Source organism: Camarhynchus parvulus, chromosome 2 (genome assembly GCF_901933205.1).
Source record: "Camarhynchus parvulus chromosome 2, STF_HiC, whole genome shotgun sequence".
Classification (NCBI taxonomy): domain Eukaryota; kingdom Metazoa; phylum Chordata; class Aves; order Passeriformes; family Thraupidae; genus Camarhynchus; species Camarhynchus parvulus.
The window spans coordinates 91,762,643-91,772,803 of record NC_044572.1 but is presented as its reverse complement, the minus strand read 5'-3'; the positions used below and the strand labels follow the sequence as shown (position 1 = coordinate 91,772,803).

The window sequence follows — 10,161 nt, the reverse complement described above, 5'->3', positions numbered from 1 at the left end:
TGCCCAGGCAGCAGGGAGAAGTCCATATCTGACAGCATAAGGTGCATGGGAGCAAACACATTTCCCAGCTGTGGAGAAATGCAGCTGAGATGGGAATGCTCAAGCAAAGTGACAGGAGTCATTGGAGAAGATCACTGGCTGCAGCTCCCATACCCAGCACCTCTAAACTTCTGGCCCGAAGTTGTGACATTCTCTCCTTCCATCTTGGAGTGGAGAAAGGGAAGAAGAAGCTATGCTTTATGGTTTTGTTTGAAATACAGAGGGAGGGAGGTGATAGAGTAGGGAGGATGAGGAGCTAGAAAGACAGAAGGAAGATGAAAGTGTGGGCTAGTTTGTACTTGGCAATTTGCATATGGAATGCACAATGTTACATATTTGGTGACACACCACTGTATGAGCATATATGAAGGAGTCAGGTGTGAGGAACAGCAAAAAGTCCCAACAGTGAGACCAGCATCAGAAAATGGGCTCTCTTCCTTACCTGTTCACACCTATCAGAAATTTGCAAGTCTGATTGGGACAAAGCTGACGCCTTGCTGTAAGCAAACTGGGACTAGAAATTATTGTGAAAGGGATCATAAAAACTCCAGAGGTATTCAACAATCAATCCTGGGACCTGTTTTTGTTTGCTTATGTGTCTCCTTTGTTAAGGAGAATTTAATTTGATAGCCTATTAGAAGTACATCTAGAAGGAACTGCCCCTTACTGAGTGTTTCTATGTTTCTCTCTCACAACAGGGTGACTTTTGCACTGTAATTACTTATTGTAAAATAAACATGGCAAGCTACTTGCAATTGAAGAGCCTAATGTTGCTCAACCCAGGATTTTCCTAAGGCAGCTTTGCAGTCCAAGTACCCTAACTTCCATTGGCTTTCGTTTGTCTGTACTTCAGAGGATATTTAATCCAGGAAAGAACTGCACCTCGTCTCTGTCCCCATTAATTTAATGCAACAATCCATCATTTTAACAGAAACTTTATTTGTGCATGTGGAAAGCTTTGACTTTCATAAGAGGGAGATCATAGAAGGGGAGAAATTGCCAAAGCTGATGGTGAAGGATGAACTGCTTGCAGGTTTGGACTGATGTTTTTCTTCTATTCAGCGTCTTCCTCCTTTTCCACCCATGGCTAAGGAGAAATGCAGAGAAATTGTGAGGACAATAAAAAGTGAAGCTGCAGTACAGGAAAATATACAGACCATAAAAACATTGGCTACAAACCTTCCCAGGTCAGAAATCAAAGGTCTTTGTTACTATTTGCAAGACACTTTTTGAAATTAAGAACTTCAATCCTGTCTCCAAGGCTCTTCCTAACCCCACAGGATCCTACTAACACAATTAGCATCCTTATTGGTGCAGTCAGGTATAGACTAGGTTCTTTCATAATTTGGTTTGTTTTATCTGGTCTGGGTTGCATTAACCTGGCAGAATGATGAGGGAGACTTCTGTTGTTCTCTGCTTTGAGCTGGTAAGTGCAGGAAGATTCCTGTGGTTTTGTCCCAATGAATTTCCTTTAAAGGAAAGAAAGCTCAGCTGTTCTGAAAGGCCCCAAGAAGCAGACTAATGATTCCTGCCTGTCAGTCTGATAACTCCATTCTCATGGTTCACCGTTTTTCCCCACTATATCTGCTTTGCATGTTCAAATGTGGAGCCCTTGGTTTAATCCTAAACTATTGAACTGCCACTGTGGTGCTGATGAAAGCATAATCTAAAAGTCCATTTGGCTTTTTTTTCTGTCACTGTGTTTCAGATTTTTGACTCTGCTGTCCACTCATACCTTTGCAAGTTTGTGGCAAAGTTATTTCCACTAATTCCCCAGTTTCATCTTCCCATCAAGTTTAAAGACACAAACAGAAAAATATTGGTTTTTAAAAAATACAAATATACAAATACAAATATACAAATACAAAAATAAAAATATTGTATTTTTAAAAATACAAAGCAGCCACTCCTGTTACTTGCATGTCTTCATCTAGTAAATGTACAGAAAATGAACCAAAGTATTGCTGACTGCTCAGAAGTCATTTGTTAATTCATCTTTATTGAAAGGACTCTCACTTACCGATGGACTGGACAGTGGAAGTTGTGCCACCCCTGGGAACTCCACCTCCATGAGCTGTGGCCTCCTTGGACATTGTGTCAGAGGCCCTGGATCCACCAGAGATCCCGCTGCTGGTATAACCTGATGAGTGGGTTGTGCCCCTGGCACCTAGGACAGTTACAAAGGACATGTTACTGACAAAAAAGGAAGGAACCTTACAGGACAATTACAAACTACTGTATTTAAAACAATTCAAGGTTAGCAAATGTAGCAAAAGACAAGGTGGCTGCTGATCACTTGGCTTGTTCTGTCAGTCTACTGCTTTTTAGCTGCCACCTTGGGGAAGGGCTATTATCAGTACTGTTGGGGAGCCCCCAGAAAAAAAGAAAACTGTTTTGGATAAACCTGGATCTCCAAAATAGTTTCAGCACAATTTATCTCTCCTGAAATTGCACTTTTCTGTGGAGCTGCCTGAGGACTGTGGAATAAACTTCTGTAGGAACTAGGAATTGTTGCACTTTCTGTTCCAGGTGATGAACATGCTCCTTTCACTTTCCCTCACATAAACCTGTAATAGATACCTGTAAAATTGAAGTACCACAAGTTGTGGTAGCCAATGGCCAATTAATATATCTTCACCTCAGTCTAAATAAGCCCCAAGCAAAACATTCCTTTGCAAACTCTTCTTCTCCTGGGAGAGAAGCAAAGCATCAGTGATGACAAATGTTAGTGATAATGCTTAAAGCATTCCTGGAGGATGCTCAAATATTTTGGTGATGAGCTTGTTATAGCATCTTCTGTAAAGTGACACTGAACAATACTCATGCCCCACTGCAGAATCAGCCGCTCCTTGGAGCATGTTTGTTCTGGGGGGAGGAAGGGTTACAGTCTGAATGAAAAGGTTAAGAAGATGTGTTTGGAGAGATTTCAGTGAGCACCTGCAGAAATGAAATCAGGCCCTTTTAGCTCTCAATCAGGCAAAGAATGTGTGGCAAGCTCTCCTGCTGCAGGGAGCCAAAGCTCACACCTGTCTTGGCAATGTTACAGAGCTAGCGTTTTCCACATGGATAAAAGCTCTTTTGGAGTATCTCCTGTCTGCATGGCTAAGGTTTTCTTGAGTCATGCAGACTTATCTTCACCAAAATGGTGCTTTTCATAGAAGTCCATAGTAACACAGAGGTTGCAAGAATAAAACTAGGCATAGTTAAATGCTTATTTTGCTTCTGTTTCTTATAAAAATTCCCAGCACACAGAGAGATAAAAATCTTCAGTGTTCTAGTTTAGAACTGACAGCTTCATGCTCTCTGTAAGGCATCTCCACTGAAGAGTTTGCCACTGGTTATGAGTGTGCTGTACCACCCTGGTGTGTAACAGAAGGAGCTTGTGCAGCTGACTAACTTATCACTAGAGTGAGCAACTGGCATCTCCTACATACCAGGATTTCTGCTGCTGACCCAGTGGGGTGCCTGAGAGCAGCTCTCCTCTCTGCTTTTCATTCTCTCTGTCCCACTCCTCTCCTGACTTTTTCTCATATTCTGTCCCTTGGCTGCTACTATTCCTTAAGCTCTTTCCTACTGAATATTCAATATACACTGTATTCAGCAACCTATACTCAAATCATACAATGTGAAAATTAAAAAATGCCTCACAGGAGTCACATGCAGTATGTCTCTGAATGACCCTTATGCCACCTATTCACTCACTGTCTAGAGGACCTCACTCTATGAATAATATTGGCATTGTAAATCATATCTTAAAAAAAAATCCAACTTATTTCCTTTCAATCAAGCTTAACACACTTTTGGCTATTAAAAGTTGCCCTGAATCTGAGCCCTGGTCAACCACCTATTTTATGGCTGGAGAAGTCACATTCAGCTCCATCTTTTGGATTTCTACCTGCTGATTCTGGCAGTAGCAGACCAGTGGTAGACCAATATGGCAGAGATGCCCACCTATAATCAGCCTGCTGCCTGGCAATCCTCTGACACATGGGACATGTGGGTCTGAGACCCCGAGGGCAGAAGGGGTTTTGAAGCCTCTATCCAAGGTCAGAGAGCTAATACTGACCTGCTGGGTAAAATAGGATTGCACAGAGCACTGTTCTGTGGAGGCATGCCTGTTCAGAGGATGCCTACTGAATCAGGTCTCAGAGGCAGGTCTGGCAGGGAGAATACCTTGTGCACAAATCCCATGGGAGCTGGGGTTAAACAAGTGCCAGGCTGGTAAGAGTTGTCTGGGCAGGGACTGCTCCCAGCCAGCAGCAGAACAGCAACCGCCTGCAGGGTTAGCTCATGCGAAGGGCAGCTATGCCTATTTTAGCACTTAGATAGGGGATGTCAAGGATGTGTGTACATTCCCCTCATGAATTTGTCTCTTGGACTGCAACTAATTTCTCTCCTCTACAGAGTTTTAGGAGTTCTTCCTGTATGGATGTGAGTAAAGAGCAAGGGAAATCTGATAATTAATATGAAATGTAGCTACACAGATCATGTTCTTGCATAAGTGCATCACTGTTGTTGCTACCACGACTCTTCATATTTTTGATGATTCCTGGCAGAATGGAGAGATAGCACAAACTTCAAATAAACACTGTCCAAAACCTCATTAATACCACATATGTATATGTTTGTTCATGTATAGTATGTGCACACACAGAAAACACCCTCAATAACATCCTGCTCATAGCACACAGTTAAATAGAGGGATCTTCTTTCTTCAGTGCCATACAGAAATGTAAGAGAGAAGAGATTATTTGGCAAGCTTATTTTCAAGGAGAAACAGCTGTCTGATCCTATGCACTGAACCACAAAACCACACACAAGATCTCACAGAGAATTGCTCATACCCATTTCCTGGAGAGTAGAAGTGGGGCCACCAGAAGGCACACCTCCCCCTGAGGCTCTGGCTTCTTGGGACATCAGTGATGAAGCAAGGGATCCTCCTGTGATCCCAGAGGGAGTGAAGCCAGCGTTGTGGACGTTGCGGTCAGACATGCTGCTTTCTGCTGGTGAGAATTCCAGGGAAGCACTCAGTGACTGCTCAGCCCATCTTTTTATACACTCTCCAGCTGATAGAGAAGAAATGAAACTGCTGCCATGGTAAGGGAGAATAGAAACTGAAACTTACTCTCAGCCAGGAAACGAAACTGAACTTTATCAATAGGCCTTTTTGTTGCTGTTGCCATGATGGAATTTAAGGCAAACCAAGTAATTTCCTCTTGTGATACTAAAACAAATTATTGGTGCAGGAGTCATTGCTTGGCAACTGAAGCAGCTGAAAGCTTTGCTTCTTAACTCTTTTGCACTGCACCCTATTGCATTGAATTGCATCTGTGGAAGGTACTGCATTGTTTTAAGAATTCCTACAACTCTGAGTAAAGACAAGAGACAAAAAGGCAGTGAAGTGGTGGCATGCAGAGACTTCAGGTGGGTTGCTTACCACACCCAGAGTTCAGCTATGGTACAGCTACCCCTGAAAACACTGATTCACACAGAGCTGGAAATCAGAGCCCAGCTAACAATGGATGGTTGGAATTAATTTCTATATGGATGGAACTGTGAGGGGACCTTGTGTCGTATGAGCAGATTGACACAGATGCTTTGTTCTTCTTCATGCAAGTCCCTCTAAAGCAGAGCCTCTGCCTCTAATGAACAGGCCTTTGCAAATGGCACACATGCCTTTATCACAGTCTTTCTTAGCCAGGAGTTTAAATAAGGCTCATTAAAAATCCATGGACCTCCCTTAGGTAAAGAAGAATATCTGATTAGCTCACACTACCACAGGAATGGCGCTCAAAGAGGGAATATACAGAACAAAACTACAGTGTTTTCACAATAGCGTGATATCCAAATCTTGTACATGGTGGGTTATAGAATAAAGGCTATGAAGTCTGTTCCTCTCCTCTTATATATACTATTTATCTGAGCAGTGGGATATCTAGCCCACATACACCTAAGCAGCAGTGATCTTTTAACTCTTCCCTTTCATTCAACTTTTCTTTAATCCACGTATGTTAGTTTCCTTAATTCTAATGTCAGTTATTTTTGTTTTCTATTCTGCTTGCACTAGGTCTACTGTAATTATGATGTATCTTTAATCCATGATTTCTCAGGTACCTCATTTATCACTTTAATTACTTAATGTTATAAAATATCTAAAGTTGAAGCTTAAATGCAGGTAAAAATTCCACATAAGAATAGGAGAGTGAATGCCACAAGCCTTCTTCAAAGTCACAATAAATCCAAAAATGTCAGTTTCTTTGTACATATGGCTGCAGAACTCTCCTTCAATAATAGTAAAATCTCTCAGTGTTTTGTTAATATAATTTATTTAACATTGCAAACCGCTCATTAGGAAATGATGGTAAAGTGTGGCAAAGTCAAGGAAAATGAAGGCTTTACAAGCTGCAGAGACTCTATATGAAGTGACAATTTACTCAGTCCTAAACCACAAATCATAATGGACACACACAAAGTTGTTTAACAAAGAATTAATAAAACTAGATATAATTAAAGTTTTATTTTTAAAAAAGTGTCTTAAGGCAATTCAGATTGGCAGAGACATCAGACAATAAGCAAGGAAAGAAGAAATTACTAGAAGTCTCATGAAAATAAGATGAAGAAACTCAGTGTAATAAGGAAAGGAAAGCCACTGGAGGGATTCAAGGGAACCCTTTGACTTCACCCTACAAACTTGCCCAATGATTTGGACTCTTGATTCAATCTGCCTTATTATCTCTAGATCTGCTATGCTCGCCTACCTTGGTGGGACAGCACTCTGCTGTGCCCTGGCAACATGTGACATTGACATCACAGTCTCCAATATAGAAAGACACAGTGGCACTGCTGAAGTGCGATTGGGAACAAGAACACAGTTCTTGAGCCTGCAGCTTCCAGAGGTCCTCTCTCTCCATTGATTCTTCCAGAAAGGTGTGCTTCTCCTTTGACTGAGCAGCTTTGTGTGAGACATTTTTCTAAATGGTTCCCTACCTTTATTTTTATTTTTTTTGTGCTTTGTTTTACTGGCATTTATAGTTAGAAAGGGTAAATTCCAAGGCCAGTGTAGTTAATGTTCAGCTGTGTTTTCAAGGAGACTGGCACAGAAGCAGTCAGGCAGATGTCTTTGTGGACTATTTGTCAAAATCCAAGCAGTGATACTTTAAGAGCTAAATAGATGCAACTTCTAGTTAAAGTATGGAAAGAAAAATAAAAAGCCAAAACAATTCAGTTTTATCACGGAGCTTGGCATCATAACAGTGAATTGTACCTGAGAGAATATCTGAGTAAGTTAACTTCCCCATTCCAGAAACTAAAAAATTGTTGAGGAGATGGGTGGTGTGAGCTGACCTGAAAAGCCCCAGTGGCCCTTCTAAGCCTGAGAGACCAGAGAGTCAAAGCCACGAATACCAAGATTATGACTGCTCTTATTTTCAGTGTCACTACAATTTCTGTAGCCTTAGGTGCTGGAGCACTTAAATACAGAGCTAACAGTTTAACTCTCTGAGTTTCAAGTTGTCCTGGGTTGACTATATGATGCTTTTATCCCCAAATCGTCTCATTGGTTTATGCTGAATAATAATAAGTTTTGCACCTTTAAGACTTGTTGCAGAGAGTGAAAGGGGGGAGAGAAGAATCGCACAGTTCTTTTTTTTTTCTTCGCTCAGACATTGCACGTACTCCCCCGCATTCCTCCTCCAGGACTGTGTTGTCTGCGGACAGACAGACGGCAGGACAGAGAGCTCTCCTTTTGCTTTTGGTTAGTTTTAGCTGGCTGAGGCAAAGAAGAGTCCCTGGACTGTGGTTTTTCTTTTCCTTTTCTTTGGACCTCTTGGAACCTGCTCTGGACTGAACACCCAGGGGAGCACCGACAGCTCGCACCTGTGGCCACCGGGCCAGGCCGGGCCTGGCCTGTGAGAATTCCAGCACCAGAAGGACTGATAAGAGACTGAGTGAGCTGGGCTGCAACCGGGGGGGGTTTTCTCAATTGGTCATCTCTTTTAGAGCGGCAAGGGGTTTTATTGTTTTAATATTGTTAGGTTCTATTGTTTAATAAACAGCTTTTTTCCACTTTTCTTCAAGGAGGTATTTTCTCCCGGACTGGTTGTGGGGGGGAGGGGCCGATTGAATTTATCCTCCTACTAGAGCCCCTCCGGGGACTCTCTCTCTCTCTCTCCCAAAATTTTGCTCTAAACCAAGACAGATACACTTCTTGGCACCCAACTCGTGGCCAGAGAAAGTGGAAAAAAGCTTATTGTGTGCGTTGGTTGTGCTCACTAGCTAGTGAGTTAAAGCAGTCAATAGCCATGCTGCTGGAATTTGTAACATCTCTTGCGGTGGAGACCTTCATGTGGTTCTGGTCTCTAGACCTTTCTGAGGTTTCGATACCATTCTGGTCACTCGGATTATTGTCCATAATACGTAATTCTTACGGTAGACGGGCACGGATTGGAGTAGCTCTTGTGCTGGCCTTGGTGATAATGATTTATAGGGCATTTATAAAGATGCTGGCGTCTGTTTACGATATGTTTCGTCCTACCCTGCCTCCCAGTTCCAGTAGTATGTTTTGGGAATTTATTAGTAATTGCACCGAGTTTGTTAGAGGAGGAGCTGAGAATAAGGCTTTCCAGCCTTTCTTTTCCTTCTTCTCCTTTGAAGCTGTTATGTCACTATTTGAGAATGTTCAGTTTCCCCTGAATGTTAAAGAGACCATCTTTCTGGTATTTAATCTGGTAGACTTCCTCTATATAGTCTGGAGCTTCTCTAAAATGAAAGCTGAGATATCCAGAAGAGTTGGTGAGACCCCTGACCCAGAAGCAGATGCAGGCGTGGAAAATCCTGAGTGGTGTGGAGAATGGGAAAATATAGGCCAAACCCTGAAGGAATTTTCTGATCCTCTAGGCTGGGATTTTCCACGGGAACAAATTCAGAACCCAGCTGAGGTGGGGAAATACCTAAAGGAGAAGTGCCATGACGATTCGAACGAGAAAAGGCTAATTGCAATAAGCTGGGCCCTGGCCTATGCTTATCGCACTCTGTTAGATACTGTAGGGCAGCAGACAGAAGCAGGGGGGCAGGGAGATAAATCAGCTATCCCAGTCAGTCAGGCTGCAGCCAGCACGCCAGGCTCGAAGCCAGCTGCCAAACCAGATAGTGAGCCAAAGCCAGCAGCCAAACCAATGGCTGTTGCTACCAGTACTAGAAGTGGGAAATGCACGGACAAAACCAACCGACCAGCAGATGATGAGGATGATGATACAGGAGAAGGAACCTCAACACCTCCCGACATAAAATCAGGAGTCAAAGTAGCAGGTGCAAGATCTGATGCAAATATTGAGTCCTTTTCCCTGAAGGACCTTCGTGGACTACGGAAGGATTACACCCGACGACTGATGAATCCATAATTAGTTGGTTAGTCCGTCTCTGGGATGCTGCAGGTGAGGCCACAATTCTAGACGGCACTGAAGCGAGGCATTTGGGATCCCTGTCACAGGACCCTGTCATCGACCAAGGAATGATGAGGGGGGCTAATCCACAGAGCCTCTGGGCACGGGTCTTGGAAAGTGTTGCACAAAGATACCTGTGTGCAGATGATCTTTATATGCAACAAACACAGTGGAAGACCATAGAGCAAGGGATCCAACGCCTAAGAGAAATGGCAGTGGCAGAGATTATCTTCTCAGATGATGTAACAACTAGGAACCCAGACTTGGTACCATGCACGTCTGTGATGTGGCGAAAACTTGTGCGACTTGGGCCACATGAATATGCTTCTGCCTTAGCCATAATGAAGAGGGATGAGAGGGATGAGACTGTACTGGATATGGCAAGGAAGCTCCGAGCATATGCAGACGCTGTGCATGGCCCAACACATGCCAGAATCTCAGCAGTAGAATCACGTCTGCAGAAATTAGAGGACAAGATAGAGGAGAACCACAAGAAGCTCAGAGAGGAGATTAAAGAAGACCTTCTCCAGATCTCGGCGGTACAGATCAGAGGTTCTGGTATCCAAGGCAGACGTTTCCCAGATGGCGAGAGAAGGTACACCCCACGAGCTGAGTTGTGGTTCTACCTGCGTGATTGTGGAGAAAACATGAGGAAGTGGGATGGACAACCTACTGCTGTTCT

General features: G+C 43.1%; 1 protein-coding gene across 1 annotated transcript; it reads right to left on the bottom strand.

The window, feature by feature from the left end:
* Nucleotides 1-619: 619 nt before the first annotated feature.
* On the bottom strand, nt 620-5,156 carry LOC115917584 (interferon alpha-inducible protein 27-like protein 2B). The gene is made up of 3 exons (XM_030971740.1): nt 4,884-5,156; nt 2,060-2,206; nt 620-1,126 (listed from the first exon to the last, which is right to left on the bottom strand). The coding sequence occupies exons 1-3, from the start codon at nt 5,029-5,031 to the stop codon at nt 1,098-1,100; spliced, it is 324 nt and encodes a 107-aa protein (XP_030827600.1). The 5' UTR covers nt 5,032-5,156; the 3' UTR covers nt 620-1,097.
* Between the last annotated feature and the right edge of the window lie 5,005 nt (nt 5,157-10,161).